General features: G+C 44.8%; 1 protein-coding gene across 3 annotated transcripts in view; it reads right to left on the minus strand.

The window, feature by feature from the left end:
* Positions 1-22486, minus strand: part of NOLC1 (nucleolar and coiled-body phosphoprotein 1) — a 106815-nt gene that overhangs the window by 45464 nt on the left and 38865 nt on the right. For all 3 annotated transcript variants that reach the window (XM_085881643.1, XM_085881645.1, XM_085881644.1), the window contains 3 exons: positions 20999-21129; positions 20670-20806; positions 5889-6069 (listed from right to left, as the gene is read on the minus strand). In XM_085881643.1, coding sequence (XP_085737769.1) covers positions 5889-6069; positions 20670-20806; positions 20999-21129 — 449 coding nt within the window. The remainder of the gene's footprint in view (positions 1-5888; positions 6070-20669; positions 20807-20998; positions 21130-22486) is intronic.

Here is a 22486-nt window from a genome sequence, read left to right on the forward strand (position 1 = left end):
GTGAGCTGCCCTGCAAAGGGAAGCTGTACAGGAGGTACTCCCACGGAGTGGGTTTTCAGATTTTTTTTGCGTTTTTGTGTTTTGCGGAGTGAGGGGTTTTACGGTGGCCGGATGGAAATCCTGCCACCCACCTCCTAATAAAAAAGTAACCCAACTGCAGGAGGATGTCTGCAGACACAGTTTGGCACTAGATATGGATGGCCGTTGGCTCACAAGGAGCTCCTCCACCCTTTGATTATCCGAGCCTGCTGCTGTCTGATTATAAAGCCTTACTGAGAAACTTTGGTTTTGACCCCATGGCAAGAAGTCAAGCAACATCAAGGAAATGCTTCAGAAAGAATTTGGTGAAAACATTGGCTTTCATGACTGCCATCGAAAAAATGAAAGTACAATAGTATATGATACATCAGTTGGTGGCAGCTACACTGAAGCAGCCATTTATTCATTGGGTGTCAGTGATGATCAGCTGCTCAACAATGTTGCAAGACGCATGAAAGATGCTCTTGCTACTATTCCTGAAATTGCATGGCCACCAAGTGTCGAGGAATTGGAGACACCACAGGCCCCAAATGACATGCTTTTGAAGTTTCTGACATGGTTGAAAACCCCACAGAAGCAGAACTTTGAAGAAAGCAGCAGAGATCCTGTGGTTCGTGCATTTGCCTCGCTGCTTTTGTCATACATCACAGGAAAAAGCTCTGCATTTCAAACACAGCTGTCAGTGACACTGCATGGACTGACCCGAAGTCGAGAGATTCTGGACATCCTCAAAAAGTTCTCCCTCAGAATCAACTATAAATCTGTTCTTCAACTCTATGATTCATGGGCAAAGCATGACCTTGAAAAAAATGATGCATGTCCAGTAGAGCTTGCAGAGAATATTCCTGGAATTGGCATTCTTGACAATGACGACTTCTGTGAAGACACACTGACAGGCGCTGATATGTCACATCGCACCAATGTTATATTTGTGCAACCTCAGAACCTGGAAGTAACTCTACCAGATGCAGAAAGAGACATGCAACCACTGCCCACAAGTTCAGAAGACCTGAAACGTTTGTGCCTGGAGAAACATGTTGTTCAGCCCAATAAAACAGTGAAACGTGGACAACCAGCTCCTCGTCCAGAGATTGATATTAGTTGTCAGAACACAGATGTACAGAGACAGAGGGGTGTCATCCATGCTTTGGTGCGTCATGCAGATGACCAAGCAAACATGCCTGCTGATGAACAAATAACTGGTGCATTTGGTGGGTTTCAGGTTAGTGTGTAGCAACATGTGAAAAAGAGCAAACCATACTATTTCTTAACATTTCCTAAGCCTCCACACAAATCTGTAATCCACGAAGTGATGTGCAGGATGGTTGCTGCAGCTGAGAAAAAAAAGAATGCCCTTTCTTTTGCTAGTTGGTGATCAACCAGTTTATGCACTTATGGTGCAACTGAGTAATGAAAATCCTGAAGCCTTCAAAGATATTGTGCCATTTCTTGGGCCTTTCCACACACAGTGCTCATTCATGTCTGCCATTTGTAAACGGTTTGATGGTTCTGGCTTGTCTGACATACTGGTTGCTGCACAGGCCATTGCTGAAGGTTCAGTAGAGAAGGTACTACGTGGGAAACACTACAAACGTAACATCAGATGTCTTTGGTTGATGTATGAAGCTCTGAGTCGACGGATGATCAGAGAAGGCATGCAGGATGGGGTCCCTGTCTGAAAATACAAAGAAGATTGCCATACTTCAGGAATCCTCCACAACTCCAGAGCAAAAGCAGGAAGTCTACTCAGAGTTGGAATCTCACCCAGATATTGTGTCCTTCGTGGAACAAGTGTTCCAGAGAGCAGTGTCATCTAACAGTTCCATGGTTAAGTATTGGTTGAGTTTCATGTCCATGGTAGAAGTTCTGATGCTGAGTATCCATGCAGTGAAAACAAGGAACTGGGATGAATTCAAGGCTTCATTGCGAATGATGATGCCATGGCTCCATGTCTACGTCAATGACTGGTATGCTCGCTGGCTTGTGGAATTCTGGCTTGAAGTAGTCTTCCTGAGGAAAAGGCCAGATACCTACGAGATGGATTGTTTGCACAATTAATGACTGGCAGGCCATATTCGTGTTTGCCTCTAGACCTCTGGATTGAAATGGCAATGAACAAAGGTTCCAAGATGAAGGCTGGATGGCTGAAAATTCTGCGGAATGAGAAGATGCTGTTAACTACTACGAGGAACGTGAACTCAGTCAACAGAGTAAGGGCAGCTCTTCACACACTGGCACAGATTAAGACCTCTGCTCTGAAGCATATTGAGAATACCCCCAGTCGTCTGAAGATTAACGAACAGGTTGTCCAAGACCTAGACAGTTGCATCACTGAGTTTGACTGTGACCCATTTGACTTGGATAAACCACAACTGAGAGCTCTGGTATCCGGTGTTGTCGCCTCAGGTGACCTGGTACGTGATTTTGAAAGTGCTCACGAAGATGGTGAAACAAGAGTGACTCAATTCTTCAGAGAACAAATGTTTTCACAGAACACACCATTTGATGCTACTATACACAGATGTTCAAGATACGCTTTCAGCAAACCTCCTGCAACTAGGGATTCAGTCTCAGGCAAAGTGACAAAGACAGATGCTATGGAAAACAGAGCAATGGCATCGTTAATTTGGCTGGCAGAATCTGGTGAAGAGAAGTTTACTCTCGCACAGGTGATGGAATTTCGCGTGACAGATGAGTGTTTACCCATATTTAACATCAACGGTACCATGAAGAAAGTGCAAAAATCAAAGTTAGTTGAGAAATTAAACATGCAGCCTGTCAAACCTTTTCCAGATCAGTACATTGCCCTCGTCGATATGGGTTTCCTGTGGAGATTAGCGACCCCAACTGCAGAAGATCGTGAGAAAGCTGATGGGTCTGCCCTCACGTGGGGAGATTATGCTGAAAACCTTTTTTCCGTTATTCGCAGAAGGCATCCAAATGCAAGCCAGAATGTTTTTGTAAATGATGCCGATGGTGTGGAAAACTCCATCAAAGACAGTGAGCATGAGCGTCGTAAATCCATGACAGCATATAGAGATGAGTCCAGAAATGTGTACATGAAAACATCAGATAGGTTTCCTGCCACAAAGAACTTCCAGGTGCTGTTCAGCAATCAGGGAAACAAACAAAGGCTGCAAAAGTTTCTAAAGGATGAGTTCACCAAGCTTGTAAAGAATCATAGAGAAATTGACTTTGTGTACTCCATCAGGCAAAATTGTTGGAACATCTCCTCCGGAGAAAGGATGGAAGAATTTGAATGTAGTCACATTGAGGCGGACACAATGCTGTTCTTCATCTATTCGCAAATCCGAAAAGCAGGAAAAATGGAGACAGTCGTGATTGATGCCGAGGACACAGATGCAGTGATTCTTTCTGCATATGTTGCACATGAACTGGAGGGCACCCTTGATATCAAACGGAAAGACAGAATCATCAGCTGCAGAGACCTTTGGTCTGATGATGTAGCCGAAATATTAATCCCATGACACATCCATAGTGGATCTGATACAACATCTGGCTTTTATGGACATGGAAAAAACACAGTTTATGAAAAAGGAACAGGAACTCAGGAGGCACGCGATCTTTTGAAAGATGTTGGCAAAACACTTCCAGTGACACAAGAGGTGCTTCAGCAAATGACAACATTCACTATTAGACACATCTATAATGACACAATCAGTAAAACGTTAGGTGAAGCAGAGCACGGAAGTGGGGTCAGATGAAAAACAAGTTCACGTCCCGCATCCCACCAGATCCAGATTCTCACAATCTGCATGCAACGCGAGTTAACTACCAAGTTTACATTCAACTAAACTATGACAAGCCGGATGCACCCCCAAATCCCACCAACCATGGATGGACAATGAAAGATGGTAGATGTGTGTCAGTGAGGTATACCCATGATGCACTCCCAAGAAGTTTACATGACTTGGTTGAACAAGAACAGACATTGTTGCACGATGATGAGGCTGAAAGTAATGAAGTTTGTGACTGGAGCCAGCGACTCAGATAGTGACTGAAGGATTACATGTATGTGTGTCAATGGAGATTTCATTTCATTTACAAATGTAAAAACATTGGCACAGTCAAAATATAAGAGATGTTAATATTATTTTATTATGACTGTCTTCGATAAAAGACAGTTTGGACAGTACATCAAACTTTGGTCAATGCAAATTACAAGAATAATTACCGGGAAAGCGTCAATTGCCAGGAATTCAGATAATTCATGTTTTATTTCATTTTTCCATTGAAACACTATTGCTCTACAGACAAAATGAAGGAATGTTGATATTCTTTCATCATATTACTGTTCTAGATAAAGTACAGGAGGGACATACAAAAGAATGGTATAACTACCTGAACAGTGTAAAAGTTGAGAAATTGATATTATGTTCACATCATGTTCTGAAAATAAAGACAATGATTGTGTCCTTCTCTTCTTGTCTCAATTTGTTGTGCACTCCGACATATAATCAAACATTTACTTGCATGAAAAGATTCACTGCCAATAATATTATGAGAAGAAAATTGATTTTTTGCTATTTTCCAGATGTTACTCGACGACAATCTTGGATTTGGCCCCCGAAAAGTTATATTTCATATTTTGTGACTTAACCCTTAAATATAACAATCTGGAATGGCAATATAAGACATCCTTGACCTTCAAAACATATATTTTGACCCAAAATCATAAAAATCGGACATGTAGAACCAAAGATATGCAATTTTTGATATACTGGAAGTAGCATGGTGGCCATTTTGAATTTTTGCATCTGGCCGAGTTCGCCCACATTTCACGAGGTTCACCCCAGCTCTTTTAATCAGCACCCTCAAATTGACTAAAATCAACCTTCAAACCTTGGTCCTGGAAAAACAGTCACGGGACCCTATTGTGGGAACTCTACTATATAGTTTTAAAAATAATAAAGTGCTTTATGTTTTATCAATTTTGTTATTCTGGTAAGGATTAAATCCACCTCTGTTATTAAATCGTTTTAATAATTGTTTCAGTTGATTTGGATGATAGTTTGGACATGTATCACTTTTGGAATGGTTCTGTCGAGTGTCCATTCCCCCCACCCCAACAATCTTGGCCTGGATGAGTCCACATTTACGTTCAATTTCTTTGCCCAATTAAAACAATTGTTTTATATGTTTTAATTTTTTGGGATGCGTGCACGAGCACAGAGACAAAGTAACTTCCTCGCGTTGTAATCACAATCATGGCTTCAGCAGTTATGTAGGTAGATTGGGCTACAGTTTTACATTGTTTTTAGAGGGGAAGAAGATGATGAAGCAGAAGAAAAAGATGAAGAAGAAGAACTACAAATTGGTTATTTCGCGATCTCCCGATGTGGTACTTTAGCAATGTATTCTGACATCTTTTAAAAGTCTTGGCAGTTCAGAAAATGCTCAAGAAGAAAAGGTATGGCTTTTAAATGTTTATGACTTCACTCGATCGTTGTTTATGAGCCCATCATTGTGTCCACATTTGAATGGGTGGCCAATTTTCACCCGTATCATCCCTCTATATGGAGTACTACTCTCCACGATAAAGGTGTTGATACCTTATTTTACTCCCGGTGGGAGCGGGTGTTACTAATGTGAGAAAGGGATTACAGAGCTGCCAAACTGAAAATGTTGCACATTTTGGTTTCAGAATCAGATTATATTTTTTAACATCCTAAAAACAACAATTTAAACAACAACTTGGACACTATATTTTCACTAATTTTGCCACTTGAACCTTTTGAACTCCTTGAACACTGTCAGAAGAAAAATAAATAAATAAATAAAAGTTCGCATCTTGCTGATTAAAAAAAAAAAAAAAAATCCAAACTCACCACAATTTTTGGCCCTCTTGTTCAAAGGAGCATCCGATTGTCGACTTCCCTTCTTGCCTTTCATGCCAGCTGTAGCCAATTGACCTTGACTTGCCGTGGCTGGTGGATTGACTGCAACTTTGCTTTTTACTTTTTGCTGCTTCTTCTTTGAACCTGCTGTTTCTTCTTTTGCACTTTCCTTCTGAAAAACAAAACATCCAGAACAGACATTGGTCATCGAAAAAAGTCATGAAGCAAATCTTACCCAAACACACTTCTCAAATACAAGAGGTATATAATATCTGCACAAGCAACTCAGCCAAAAAGGGTTACCATCATTAAAAATGAGAGAAAACCTTCCAAATACAATGTTTCAAGGTTCAGGTCGTTATATTGGAAGATGTGGAAAAAAGTTGAACGCTGAATTTTTGTGCAGTGAGGGCGTCAACACTGAGCAAGTCGTAAAAAAAAAAAAAGTGACATGATCACAAGTCAAAAGATTATTGGTAAAACAGAGTTGGTGACATGCAGTTGAAGAGTGATCTTTCATGAAGTTGCTCAAGAAGGAAAACATCAAACCAATCAAGATTAACAGGACACTGCCCATATAAGATGGTGATGTATGGCTTTCATGCAGTTGTTTATATGGTACAGAGTTCCAAGATGGGGGTGAATTGGTGAGAAATATTGTGCATTCTCACATGCAAGCAACTGCGATCACCAAAATAAATATTAATGAAGACAGCAATTTTGGAGAATTGCAAGATTACTGTGCATTACATTTCAGGAGGAAAGTATTGGAAGTGTCATCCACTCTCACTTAAAATTCAATAAGGAGAGTTAATGGTGCACCACAGGTTTAATCAAAAGGCAAGTTGTGTGGGCAATGCAATAGAGCTTCTGAAATTCCACAAAAGGGAGGGAGATCAGTTCTTGAAGAAAAATGAGACATGAGATGTGACCTGGGTGCAACATTTCATGCCCAAACCAGAAGGGCCTCCATGGAGTGGAGGAACTCCAGGTCCCCACTCCTGAAAATAAATAAATAAACAATGTATTGTGACGTCCACGGGACTTGAACAGTCCCGCCAACGTAGAATGAGCCGAAACGATGGAGGCGGTTTATTTATTTATAACCCAAAGATGGCGGTTCTAATCGCTCTACCGCAAACGGGACGAGGAAGGTGGCACGAGTCGCTTTTCACTGAGTTGATAACGTTTATTCCTCTAACCAGAAATAACAAGACTCGGCAAGAAGAGGGATCCGGGGCGATTCGACGGGATGGTGTGGGATTGGGCGTGGGGAAAACACAGACAATTCCAATGAATATACAAATCTCAAACCCTCTAAGGCGCCAGGTACACACACACACACACACACACACACACACACACACACACACACACACACACACACACACACACACACACACACACACACACACACACACACACACACACACACACACACACACACACACACACACACACACACAAAACGTAGCTATTTCTGGTGGTCAGGCTGGACCGTGGTGTGGATGCAACAGTCCCTGGATTGGCGTCAGACGAGCTGGCCTTGCTCTCGTCAAGGGGGGCAGGAGAAACCGTGGTGCTGTCGACCTCCTGGTCTTGGCCCAAGTCCGCTCACAGCCGCCAGGGAACCAGTTCTGGCGCCAAATTGCGAGCAGGCGAGGGAGGCAGGTCCGCCCGCCGTTCGACCCCGTACTCCGAGCCAGCAGAACCCCAGAGCCAACCAAGGTGAGGCACGAGGCTCAGCAAGGCTACAAGACACGATGAAACCAGGGCCGAATCAGCGCAACAACACAGCACGCTCCCAGCACAACAACCTCCACCCCCAAAAAAACGGTCTTTCTGTCCCCATCTTCTTCCTCTTCCTTTTCGACCCCGAACAGAACCTTTTTATGCTCCCGTCCTCGTCACTTCCAATCGAGCCATTTATTGGCCCTCCGCCGTCGCCTTCCGCCAATCGTGATCACGGGGCGGAGCCATCCGCAGCACTGTCCTGTGACATCACGGCAAGCCTCCAGAGAATACTAAAAGGGGTTTACGCAGACACACTTACCCTATCCCGTATCCCTATCTAATTACGTGACAATTATCATTTCCCCCTTGAAGAAATGGACATTTACTAGACAACTTATCACCACTGAATTGCTACTTATTACATCGAGATCCTGGTACACTCGAACAGCATGGCATACCTAATTAAACATCCTAATTACCCTTTGAATGCATACCCCCCCTCAAACGTAACAGTATTACAAAAAATAATAACAATGACCATCAACCGGAAAGCTTATGACAAGATTGTGTTCAGACCTCAATGATTTAACTCTTGTGAAATTTTGGAGAGTGGGGAAAAACCATCGTTGCAGTTCGACAGTGACTTGTCATGCAATCAAGCGAGACAAGTTGAACATACATGACAAGCAGGTGGGATATCTCAATACACAATCTTAATTTACGACAAGGCTTACCATCATACAGTGAATTTGATCACAATCACTATCGGAGTACATAGTTTAAAATTAAATTTCAATAACTTAACCTGTTATAATGTTGCGAATTTGGAAGCTTACTTCACACAACAGCGAGGTCCTATAGATCAGCTATATCGGTAAGTATGTGTTTCTAGTTGGGGTCCCATCCTATGTTTAATGGGTGATTATTTGTACGTGTGCTGTGAGTTATTTTGATAGTTAGGATTTAAATTACCAACAACAACGACACCTGCCCTCGTTTCCTTCCACCATCATCCACTGGCACCATTGCACGTGTGCGTGTCAGCACGTATGTGGGCGGAGTCCAGTGTGCTAAGCAGGGTTTCTCTGGACGTTGGTGTGCTGGCTTCGCCCCAAATATGGGCACAAGCATTACGCTCTGGCTTCGCCCCAAATATGGGCAGAAGCGTTTTGTTCTGGCTTGGCTCCAAATATGGGCATAGAGCGTTCTCTCTGCCCAATAAGGGAGGGCGAGCGTGGGACAAGAGAAGCACGCATGGGTCAAACGAGGGAGTTGTTGAGAGTTGTCTTCTGGTCTTCGGAAGAGTGGTTGTCTTCTGGTCTTCGGCCTTTGGACGTCTGGTGGTCTTCTGAAGCCAGTAGTCACTTTCCTGGGGTCCCACCAACAGAGCGTCTTATCTTGTTGCCTGTGTGCTTGCGAGCCTGTCCCGCGAGGATCGCCTGCCTGGGCTTGGAGCGGCATTGTGTGGCGGGTTCGAGTCCTGCCACACCGGATCGTCGAAGACCGCATGAGGCAGAAAGGTCCAAGAATAGGCTCTGACCTCCAGCTCGCCTTTCCTCGAGCTGGAGGCCCCCAATGAAGACCTGACGGGTCCGTTTCTTTTTGGGTGTACGTGTGTGTGTGTGTGTGTGTGTGTGTGTGTGTGTGTGTGTGTGTGTGTGTGTGTGTGTGTGTGTGTGTGGTGCCAGTCTATTAAGTAAAACTGCATAAGTGCTTGTACATAAATTGCTATGCCTTCATTATTCGGTAAACTCTGCCTTCTTGCGTGCTCCCCTGCCCCATCATAAATAAATATCGCTTTTGCTAAGTGTTCCAGCTCGTTTCTGTTTTTCTTTCATTGGCTTGGCACAGTGTGAATTGAGAAATAGCGAGGCCGTTCGGGCTGGTAAATTGTCCATTTGGTCCAACGGGCCTCGGTAATCTCCGCTCGGGTTACACACGATTCGGGCTCGGTAACGGCTCGTTCCGCTCGAAGTCCGTCGAGGGTGTGAATTCCCCGGTCGCTTTGTCCGCATGGGTAATTAGGTATATTGAAGTTTGGCAATTGACCCTACCCCACGCGGTCAAATTATTGACGATTCATGGTCCAGTAAGGGACCCGTGCCTTTCAGACTTATCGAAAACGCACAACCTCAATTCCGGCGTATTTGGTGGAGCCGACTCTACTGCTCCCTCTAGCGGTCGTGCTCGCCACCGATACCCGGCCCCGCAACAATTGGTGTTCAGGAGTGCGATTCGGTCCCTACGCCTCCATAGAGAAATTCACGGGAGTCGGATCAGGGGTGCGTGGAGCAACCCCCCCCCCCCGTTTCCCCCAAATTGCAAGCGAGTAAAATGTATTTCTTAATATGCAACATGGCAAGCCAAGATGAGCTGGCTCAAGTGGGTTTTGGTGTAAGTTTAGAGGAACCAGTGGCCCAGGACACCCCCATGCAAGAAGACGTGCCCCCGCAACCAAACTCAGAGGTGGTAATGGGGGGCAGGGGCGGCGGCCAATAACCCCCCCCCCCACATCAAATGTCCCTCCCGACCCCCGGCGGATCCGCGCCCGAACGAAGTGAATCGGCTTTGTCAGGGTCATTTGACATGGGCCAGTTGATGGCAATGCTAGCAGGAATGGAAAACCGAATGAGGGGTGATATGCAAACACTGAGGGGAGATGCGCAAAGGATGAAAAAATAAATGAATGCAAATGCGTGCAAAATGGATGACATGAAGGGGGATTTGGAGCACAAAATGGATGTGAGCGCACAAAGTATGAAGGGGTATTTGGAGCACAAAATGGATGAGGGCAGGAGTGAAATGCAGTGCATGGGGTTGAGCCTGCAGGCAAGTCTGGAGGGCATAAAAGGCATAATGGCGGCACCACGTGGCAGAGCGACCGAACCGACCAGGAGTGCAAAATGTGTTCGGCCCGCAATGGAGAGGGGTGAGGTCGGGATGATGAGAGACACCACCACAATTAAAGGGGAAATGTGTAGAGTGAGACATGAGGGGACGACGGAAAAATTAAAGGAGGTGACGGAGACGCGGGGAATAAAAGAGCCGAAAAGCCAGGAACTAACGGAAATAATAAATGAGGTGACAGAGACACAGAAATCAAAAGAGGGGGACGAATTGCATGAAATTGAAGTGACACACACAAGTAGAGTTAGTGAGGCACAATGGAGTTGAGCTGGTGGAATGTTTCGTGACCCGGTGCGAGCATCAGGATAGCCTCCCTCAGGAACAGAGGGAGACGGAATGTTCCCTTGAAGTGGACTGCGACCAGGTGAGTCCGGTCAGGCCGTGCGAGGTCGAGCGAGTGTATGGTGCGCGAATGAGTGCACGTGGAGCTTGGGGGGTATGGAAACCTCGAGATTTCTTGTGGTAACACAAATCCCTGATGTAAATGTCCCAGTGTGTGTGGTAAAGTGTATGAGTGGTGCGAGTGTGTTGAAACGTGCGAGTGGTGTGAGTAACATGGCGTGCGTGAGTGCATGCATGGAATTGGTACTTGGACCGGTCCAGATGGGAGACATGAGTAGCGAGCCAAGTAGTGGAGGTATTTCGATAATCGCTCCGGATCCGCGAAACGCCGCGTGCAAGACCCGTTCCGCATTTTGCGAACGGTCCTCGCGCGCTCGTCTGCGTGGAAGGAATCCAATGCAGAAACGTTCTGTGTTTGGGACAAGACGGCCACGTGGACGGCGAAAATGTTGGCGAGTATTGTGTGAATTTGGAACGGACGGGTCCCCATGCGGGTGTGTGTGCGAGGCTCCACGTGCTGCACAGCGCAAGAGGCGTGCGCGAGACGCGCGGAGCAAGTCGCGGGAACGGCACGGTAAAACACGCAGGGTCCGTGTGCGAGTGACGTCATCGGCACAGACCTCGCGGTGTGAGCTTCAGGTGAGCAGCGCACGTCGACTCGCATGGCGGATGCCTCGAAGGTGAGCGCTTGGTGCAATTTGCAGGGTGACGTCATGGCTGCACGTATCGCCCGATGGAAGGGACGAGCGAGTGAGCTGGAGACAGCCGCCCTGGCAGTGCAAGAAAAAACAAAAAAACAAAGGGGCCCCGCTCCAAGTACATGGCCCCGGCCGGGATGTGGTAGACATCCTGCTTGGGCATATAGGAGCATTAGTTAGCGGGATGGGTTTAGCTTAGTTAGACTGGCCTCATGGGGGCATGAGCCGTCCTCCATGGGGCCCGTGGAATCGTTAGTGGGAAAGTAGATTTAGATTTAGAATGAATTTGGGAGACATGGACGGACATGGAATGTGTAGTGGGGACGTATCTTAGCTACGTAGATTAAATGGAACGTGCATTAGAGTAAGGGACGACGAGGGAGCACGAGATAGTAAGGGGAACACAGGTAGTGAAGGTGGAATACATGGTGTGAATGAATGATTGGGGGGAGGAGTGAATCCCACCCAAGGGACCCCGGGGTCAGAGTAATGTTAGTTAAATTTACTAAAAGGAGGTCGTTCTATGTTGGTGGTGTATGAACGCACGAACCCCATTTGGAGGGGTGCAAGAGTTCATTGACCGGCTGGGAGCGTGGCTGTTGTAATGAGCGTAATGAGTAGAGGGCACCCTGGGAACCGGACTAGTCGGCCAGATTAGGCCAAGGGTCCAAGGGACCGGGATCGTGTAGTGGGCACGGGCGACCCTCAGAAAGGGACCCGGAGCACTAAAATGCCACGTGGGCATGGAAGGGGGGGCAATACGAGGAAGGGCAACCCCCCACACTCAAAGGGAGCAGGTAGGCTCGGAGACAGCCTCAGGGCCCGGGGGTGCCATAGTTAGAGTCCGGCAGGAGGGAAATCCCTGCCAAGTAAGCCACGCTGCCAGCCATGAAATTGTGCAAGGGCACGAGTGAAAATTTGTGGGCAGGGCCCAAATTAATAATGGACACCAACACAGGTGACGGGAATCATGGTTGTGAGAACCTATAGCTTAAAAATATACCATCAGAGATGGGGAATCCCCCGCCATTGAAAAATAATTGAAATCAAATAAGCGGTTTTCCATTTATTACAGAAAACATTTTTTTCAAGATGGCCGCCCCAGTCGGCCATCTTGGATCCGGCCACGCCCAAAATGAATAGGGTTCTTCCTTTTCAGGTGGTACATGTGTGACCCAAATTTCAAATCAATATGGCGAACAGTTTGAGTTATCGCACTCACAGCTATAAATGTTGACGCCATAAATGTTGACGCCCAGCCAGCCAGCCGGACGACCGCCCCAGTCGGCCATCATGGATCCAGCCACGCCCAAAATCAATAGGGTTCTTCCTTTTCAGGTGGTACATGTGTGACCCACATTTCAAATCGATATGGCGAAAAAACATTTTTTTTCAAGACGGCCGCCCCAGTCGGCCATCTTGGATCCGGCCATACCCAAAATCAATAGGGTTCTTCCTTTTCAGGTGGTACATGTGTGACCCAAATTTCAAATCGATATGGCGAACAGTTTGAGTTATCGCACTCACAGCTATAAATGTTGACGCCATAAATGTTGACGCCCAGCCAGCCAGCCGGACGACCGCCCCAGTCGGCCATCTTGGATCCGGCCACGCCCAAAAATCAATAGGGTTCTTACTTTTCAGGTGGTACATGTGTGACCCAAATTTCAAATCGATATGGCGAACAGTTTATGAGTTATCGCACTCACAGCTATAAATGTTGACGCCCAGCCGGACGGACAGCCGGACGGACGACCCGGGTGATAACAATATCCCATTTCCGCCACGCGGCGGGGGATAAAGAGCCAGGCGTATGGAAAAGCCCAGGGGTAGTTTAAAGTTAATAAGTGCTAGGATAGTAAGGAAATGTACCCCTTCGCACCATCCATCCCTTCGCTCTCCGTAGGCCACTGGACCCACCTTGGTAAAGGCCCTGTCACACCTTGACGATTTAGCCAACGTATGCCTGACGTATGCAAAATTGGGCTAAAACGCTGGCACACGTCGAATACGTTATGGGTAAGTTTGTATACGTTAAGAGCAGGCTGGCATACGTCGTAGTACGCCGAGCTGTAAGACAAATTTTCCATGCTTGAAATTTCCCAACGTATGCCAGCATATGACTCACACGTTCCGCATAACGCTGGCATAAATTGTAGGCACGTTACGCGATCGTTGACACACGTCGACACACGTTACTTGTAAGGAACTCATAAGTTGAAACACGTCAAGGTAATGGTTAGCATCAGTGTTCCAGACTCCCTGATTTGTTTATTAGGGTATCCAGTCAAATGGACTGGATAACCTATTGTTTTTCTTCTGTTTATTATTATTATTATTATTATTATTATTTTTCTTCCGCCGTAAATTTGCAAAATTTCCAGTTTTTTTCGCTTTAAATGCCATTTTCTCAGAAATGGTAAGACCAATCGACACAAAATTTTCACCAGATATGTATCTTTTTTGATAGCATACATAATTGATAATTATGACGTCATAGGTCACGTGATACGGGCGCCATCTTGAAAAAACAGATCAACTTTGGACCTCTGTATCTCGGAAACCTTCTCGTGTAAAAAAATTTCGCTTGATACATTTGAACAAGCTCCCTCTCGGGTATACGTGTGATTTTTCGTGACGTCATCAGTGAAGAGGTATCCCAGTAAAAATTCGTCAAGTAGAGACGCCACATGGCAAAAATTTGAAATTTCTTGAGCATCATCTACACAAAAATTCATCGTAGAAAAAAAATATTTTGACGTCATCGGTGACGTAATTCGGCCGCCATCTTGTTTTTTTGTGTTTTTTTTAAAAAATCTTCTTCTCCAGAACGGCTGTGCAGATTGAGTAGCTTTACAGGCACATTCCCCCTGAGGTCCTCTTTCAAGTTTGTTAATTTGTTGTTGATACGTCACATGGTTTGGCGGCCATCTTGAAAAAACCTTAAAACCTTCAAACATCTTCTTCTCCAGAAGCGCTGGTCCAATGAAGGCGAGATTTCAGAACTATATTCGTGATATGTATGCGATGCAAGTTTGTTAATTTCAAAGTGATAGGTCACATGGTTTGGCCGCCATGTTGGATTTAAGAAAAATATTAAATAATGTTTTTTCTGGTATTTCATAAGCCATCAAAGCGAAAATTTGCAAGTGCCTTCCTCCCTCAAGTCTGCATACATGGTAAAAAATTTTTACCTCAGAAGTCACATGGTTTGGCGGCCATCTTGGATAGAAAAATAGACTTTATCCAATTTACACGAAACTTCACACACTTGTTCGGGTCGACGATGGAAAGCAGAATTTAAATTTATGATGTCATAGGTCACAAGGTTCGGCAGCCATCTTGGATTGAAAATGAATAAATTTTAAAAATCTTCTTCTCCAGAAGGGCAAGACAGATGAAGACGAAACTTCACACATATATTCCCCATGAGGTCCTTTCTCAAGTTTGTTAATTTGTTCTTGATCGGTCACATGGTTCGGCGGACATCTTGAAAAAACCCTAAAACCTTCAAACATCTTCTTCTCCAGAAGCGCTGGTCGGATGAAGGGGAGATTTCACAACTATATTCGGGACACGTAGGCGATATAAGTTTGTTAATTTCGAATTGATACGTTAGACGGTTTGGCCGCCATCTTGGATTAAAGAAAAATATTAAATAATGTTTTCTCTGGAACCGCTGAACCAAACGAATCGAAAATTTGTAATTATCATCTAACATCGTGTATGCACGCATGGTAAAAATTATGACATCACACATCACATGGTTTGGCGGCCATCTTGGATAGAAAAACGCACCTTTACCGATTAACACGAAACTTCACAAACTTGTTCCAATACCCAGTTGGAAGCAGAATATAAATTTCTGATGTCATAGGTCACATGGTTCGTCAGCCATCTTGGATTGAAAAACAATATCTTCAAACGTCTTTTTCTCTGAAACGGCTGAACAGATCCAGGCGAAACTCGACCACTATGACCGCCTCTCCATGACGAATAAAAAGTTCTCACCCCCTTTTGAGGTACGACGCAACGTTTGGCAGCCATATTGGATTGAAGGAAAAATATTAATTAATGTTTACTCTTGAACTACTGCATCAATAAATGTGAAACATCAAGTTTATGGTGGAACGCTCATGCGGAATGAGGATTTGAAATTTCAACGCAATCGGGCCCAGGGTTTGGCAGCCATGTTGGTTTTAAGAAAAATATTAAATAATGTTTTCTCTGGAACTGCTTAACCTGGAGAAGCGAAAATTTGCAGTTATCATCCACCATCGTGTTTGCACACGTGCTGCAAATTATGACGTCACAAGTCACATGGTTTGGCCGCCATCTTGGATTGAAGGATAAATATTAATTAATGTTTACTCTGGAACCGCTGCCTCTATATATGCGAAACTTCAGATTTATAATTCAGGTGACATGCGAAATAAAAGTTTAAAATTTCAACCTGATCGGTCACGCGGTTTGGGAGCCAGAATTATTTAATTATTTGAATCTGGAAGCCAGTAATAACGAAATTGAACGCTTTGTGCTGCCCGGTTCGTAACTCGTCTGTTCCGCGCCCTCTCGAAGCAGGCCTGTGTTTGTATCACTATTAAATAATGTTTTCTCTGGCACCGCTTATCCTTTCAATGCGAAACTTTGCGACTGTCATCTGCAGAAAGTCCCATGTTGTATCAAAGGCGGACGGACTGGGTACCCGGTCATCACTGCCAGCAGTTATAAAGTGGCAGTTCTAGTTATTATTTTTTTTCTTCGGTATGACGGTGATGTTGACACTTCGATTTCTGGTGCGGTTATAATATAATATAATTAAAAGACTGCTGCTCAACTATTTAAATCATAACCGCACTAGAAATCGAAGTGTCAACATGACAGTCATACCGAAGAAAAAAAAAATTATATAAAAAAAAAACAGGGAGTCTGGAACACTGACGCTAGCCATTACATTGACGTGTTTCGACTTATGAGTAACTTACAAGTAACGTGTGTCAATGATTGCATAGCGTGCCTACAACTTATGCCAGCGTATGCGGAATGTGTGTCATACGTCGAGAAATTTTCAACATGCTGAAAATTTTGACATACAATGACGTATGCCAGCGTGCTCTTAACGTATACAAAATTTACCCATAATGTATTCGACGTGTGCCAGCTTGGTTCAGCTAATTTTTCATACGTCGGCATACGCTGGCTAAAACGTCAAGGTGTGACAGCGGCTTCACACTTTAATGTCTTAGTGCGGTTATGATTTGAATCGTCGAGCCGCAGCCTATTAATAGGCTACGCCACGTGATCGTCGGCGATACGCTGCCACGCTATGCATAAGTTACACTATCGTTGGGCATAGGTTGTGAACGCCGACAACACGCTCAGCATTCGTTGGTACAAGTTACCTATATGTGATTAAAACGTTCTGTGTATGTTACTAATACGTTATGCATACGTCCAACACGTTATTATACACCCAAAACTTAAAAAACATCAATAGTTCAGCGTACACCAGCATTTTACATACATTTTGAGACCTTGCCATATGCTGGCTAAAACGTCAAGGTGTGACAGCCCCTTAAGATGGCTGAATTATGTAGGAGGCTATTCTGGGGCTTCATTGGGCCTCGAGACAGGATGCTCGTCTCTCCCTTAGTCCCCTCCAAAAAAGGAACTTAGCGGCTGGGAGTAGATGGACAGGATAGGTTAGCTGGACAAAGAGGATAAAGGGGGTTAGAGAGACAAAATTATAGAGAAAAATAAATAAAATAAAATAAAAAGGGGCTAAATTTTGTTTCATTGTTGCAAATTAAGGGAGTGGGTATGGACAAAGACAGGCAAAGGCGATAGGTTGGGGGGAGACGGTAGGTTAGGTCCGAGCCCGTTTTCAGAGTGGCCGGCACCACCGCACTCCCTCCAGAACCTCACGGGACCAGACCAGAGGCCGGCCAGCTTCATATGCTGGGTGAATTGGCAAGGTGTGAATTGAGAAATAGCGAGGTCGTTCGGGCTGGTAAATTGTTCATTTGGTCCGACGGGCCTCGGTAAAGGCCCGGTCACACCTTGACGTTTTAGCCAACGTATGCCGATTTTTGAATTTTTTTTCTAAAACGCTGGCACACGTTGAATACGTTATGGGTAAGTTTTGATAACATTGAGAGCACGCTGAAAAACACTGCCATACGTCATTGTACGCTGGCTTTAAACGTTGTACTTTTTGGTTGTCCTCAAATTTTTTCATGCTTGAAATTTCACGACGTATCCGGCGTATGACTCGCACGTTCCGCTACGCTGGCCACAAGTTGTATGCACGGTCTGCGATCGTTGACAGACGTCAACACATGCTACTTGTAAGTTAATCATCAGTTGAGACACGCCGAGGTAATGTTTAGCGTACCCGAAACTTATTTCTAACCTATGATTAACGTGTTGTTGGCACGTTACGCGATCATTGCCACACGTCGACAGACGTTACTTTTAAGTTACTCATAGGCTGAAAGACGTCGGTATAATGGATCGTCCTTGCGTCAGCGTCCACGGCCACGGCCAGGACACTTATTTGCAGCATTCTTCAAACTTTTCTTCGGCATGACGAGGATGTTCACACTTCGATGTCTAGCTTGGCTATGATTCCAATTGTCCATCGGTAGCGTCTATTTAAAATAGTCGAGTTTGAGCGTTTTAACACGTTCAGAAGAAACGCTAGAAATTTCCAAACCCCAGCATCAAAAAACAAAGGCGAGTGACAGCAATTTAAATCGTTCATTGTAAACAATGAAAATAGCTGAGTGGTACCGTTTAAAAGTCGTTGAGTGTAAAAAAATCGAATTGTTGAGCGCAAGCGTCTACTTTCAATAGTGGGGTTTGAGCGATTTAGCACGTTCAATAGAAACGATTAAAATTTCCGAGCGCCAGCGTCAAAAAACAAAGGCGAGTGACAGCAATTTAAATCGTTCATTGTAAACAATGAAAATAGCTGAGTGGTACCGTTTAAAAGTCGTTGAGTGTAAAAAAAATCCAATTGTTGAGCGCAAGGGTCTAGTTTCAATAGTGGAGATGCAGCCATTTAAATCGTCGAGTTTATCATTTAAATCGTTAAATCGTTAAACGCAAGGACGATCCATCATAACCCACACCCTCCCCCTCACACTCACCTACTACTGCCAACATGAACAAACTACTACTAATACTAATACTAATACTAATACTGTTACTGATACTGATACTGTTACTGCTGACATGGACATCGACTCAAAAAGGACTCAAAAACACTGTTGGGTTCCCCTTTTATGAGCAGCATTTTTATATACCAATTCCCAAAACCGCTGGGAACACGTCTTTATATGGCAGTTGTAAGCTATAAACACGTTAATTTATTTTTTTTGTCGACCGGAAGACGTCATTGGAATACGTCTACATACGTCGATGTGTGTTGGGACTACGTAAAGAATTGGTTCAAAGCACGTCAAACATAAGTTAGAAATAAGTTTCGCGTAAAAAAGACATTACCGCGACGTGTTTCGACTTATGAGTAGCTTATAAGTAGCCTTTGTGGACGTGTGTAAGCGTCCACATATCGTGTGTACAACTTATCCCCATCGCATGCGGAACGTGTGTCATACGCCGAGTACGTCGTAAAATTTTGAACATGTTTAAAATTTCTTGACGTACTCTACTTACTACGACGTATGATAGCGTACTTTATCGTTCTACTCACGTATACCAAACTTACTCATACCGTATTTGACGTGCCCCAACGTTTTAGACACATTTTTCTTAGGTCGGCATACGCTGGCAAGATCGCCAAGGTGTGACCGCGATGTTGACACTTCCATTTCTACGGCAGTTATGATTCGAATCTTTGTGCGTCAGCCTTTTAATAGGCTACGTCACGACATCGTCGGCGATGCGTGCAACGCGCTATGCCTAAGTTAGACTATCGTTGGGCATCGGTTGTGTAGGCCGACAACAGGTTCAGCATTCGTTGGTATAAGTTATCTATAACACAACGAAACGTTCTGTGTCCGTTACCAATGCGTTATACATAAGACCAAGTCGCTATGAATACGTCCGAATCTTTAAAAAAAAACATCAAAAGTTCAACGTAAGCCAGCGTTTTAGATACATTTTAATACGTTGCCATCGCTGGCTAAAACGTCAAGGTGTGACCGGGCCTTAATCTCCGCTCGGGTTACACACCGTTCGGGCTCGGTAACGGCTCGTTCCGCTCGAGGTCCGTCGAGGGTGTGAATTCCCCGGTAGCTTTGTCCGCGTGGGTAATTAGGTACAAGCCAGTCGGCGACGAGGGATTCGCTAGAATCGAAGCACTTTATACGATGCTTCTCATTCTGACCGATCCACCGACGAAGATTAATTGCCAAGACGTATTGGTTCACATACAATTGTTCCTCTGCCTGGCAAGATTTTTCCTATTGCGTATTTTGCCAACTGGCACTCCTCATAAAATATGACTGTAAATAGACACCCTATTTTTGAAGGAGTACCATTTGAAAAATAATCGGTTTGCTGGTTTGTGCTGTGGAGCCTCACGTTACAGACAGACACACACACACACACACACACACACACACACACACACACACACACACACACACACACACACACACACACACACACACACACACACACACACACACACACACACACACACACACACACACACACGGAAAACCCGACAATAAGGGATATCTAGCATATATAGCGAATCCAATATTGAAGTTTGACAATTGACCCTACCCCACGCGGTCGAATTATTGGCGATTCCTGGTCCAGTAAGGGACCCGTGCCTTTCGGACTTATCCACAAGGCACGACCTCAATTCTGGTGTGTTCGGAGGAGCCGACTCTACTGCGCCCTCTAGCGGTCGTGCTCGCCACCGATACCCGGCCCCGCAACAATATCCCATTGAGCCCACACCAATGTCATCAGGAGATAAAATAAAAATTATTGAACCCGTCAACAAATTCAAGATAAGCAAAGTTACATGACATCACCACAAAAACATACACAATCATGAAGAATATGCAAACAACAAAAAACAACATGGCTACCTTCTTCGTGGAGCCAAACTCACCTGCAGATGTTTCTTCCCTCCTTCTACTTTTTGCTTTTCAGCCACCTTCTCTTCACAACTACTGCTGCTACTGCTACTGCTGCTTTCTCCTTTCCCAGACTTTGATTGGGACTTCACTTTCTTATCCTGTGCAGTTGCTAAAGCCAGAATAACACATGAGTCCACCACACAAGCAAACCAATTGTGTCAAAATGAGATGAAAGATAAATATAAATGACACTTTGCAGGTGTTTCAGTTGAGATAGAAGAATGAAAGAGAGGGGGAAGGGATCAGGGAACACAATGCAAGCAGAAATCCATTTAAATGGGTCCAAGTGTGACAAGTCTACCTTTGGCATTTGTAGCCTCCTCCTCGCTCTCTGAACTCTCAGAACTACTTGATGGGTCTGCCTGCCGACCACGCTTCACTTGGGCATGTTCCGATACTGAATCTGCTTTTCGTTTGACCTGTACATGAGATCTGCCACAGGTAAAGGCCACTCAGTCTCAACACAAGGAATGGCTGATTTGTTTAGTATAAGAAAGGTAAAGCTTTTCCCACACAACCAGAACAGCATATGTCATACACAGAAATGTCGAATGAAAGCAAATATCAAGAGTAATAAAAAAAAACAGCTCGAGACAACAAAAGTCCAATCAATGTACTGTAGACATTGTGACAGTGACGGGTCTTTAAGACCGATGCGCCCACTGGGTGAGGAAGGGACAAGAGGTCGCTGTGTCCGCTCGATAATTTGGGGAGTGGGTCAGCAGTTAAAACCACATGACCGTAGAAAATCGGCCTGTCCGAAGTGGCAGAGAAAACCGTTACACAATTCACCTTTTATGGGGCTTCAATTGTGCGAACCCCAATTTACCTGGCTAACTGATTTTAATGTCAATCCTCTAAGCGTGGTTGGCATCCCGTTCCCTTATGACCACACAATTTCTCATTTCAATCAGGATTTATTCACAATTGGGCAGGGAAGAAGAAGGAACATGATCGCACATGCTGTAAAACCAGACTGTACTCAATAATAAACAAGCCCGTGTGCAACAGTAACTCGATGGCTTAATGATCAACCTTACGCACTCATACAGGGTGACGAAATGGGGACAGAGAGAGAGGGAGAGAGAGAGAGAGGAGTGAGGGAGAGAATAGTGGACATGCCTGCTTGGTGGTGTATATCAGGCATAGATTACATACGAGGGATCTTTACAGCAGCTTCGCATCCCAGTCAGGGAGGGTGAGTGAGAGCGAGAGCGAGAGCGAGAGCACGAAAGAGAGACTAGTGCTGCATGACACCATGGCACCACCAGCACAATGCGGGATCACCAAAGAACGATGGAGCACCAAGGATGGGATGCCAGAAACCAGATGCCCTGCAGCCTGCATTCCTCCTGAGTACTCACTTGTGTAACTCACGCTTCTCCTTTAGAGACTCACCAATTCTGTGCACAACTTGCGGTCGGGGTTTGTGGTAGTTCTGACAGGGTGGAACTGGACCCTCGCTGAAACAACTGATTGGGCACCGCATGCATTGAGCCAGGCTCGCTGGTTTGTGCGGATTTGCGACGGGGGGGGGGGTGGGTGAGGGGAGGCGGTGATTTTCCAATCACACATCAGCTGTGTTCCTGATGCATGACAGAGCCCTTTATCTGATCGCTTCGTGTGAGTATGAATGGCTTGCATTTTGACGGGGCTGATCGGCCCGGTGGTCGATTTTCAGGGGGTCTTTTTATCGGACCCGTAAAATTAAGCTGTGGGGAAAAAAATGTTTTTTTTAATTTTTATTTTTTCAAAGATTACCTGTATGGCAAAACAAAACACCTTTGTT

Source organism: Eptatretus burgeri, chromosome 5 (genome assembly GCF_056783735.1).
Source record: "Eptatretus burgeri isolate ZD-2024b chromosome 5, Ebu_testis_v1, whole genome shotgun sequence".
NCBI lineage: Eukaryota > Metazoa > Chordata > Myxini > Myxiniformes > Myxinidae > Eptatretus > Eptatretus burgeri.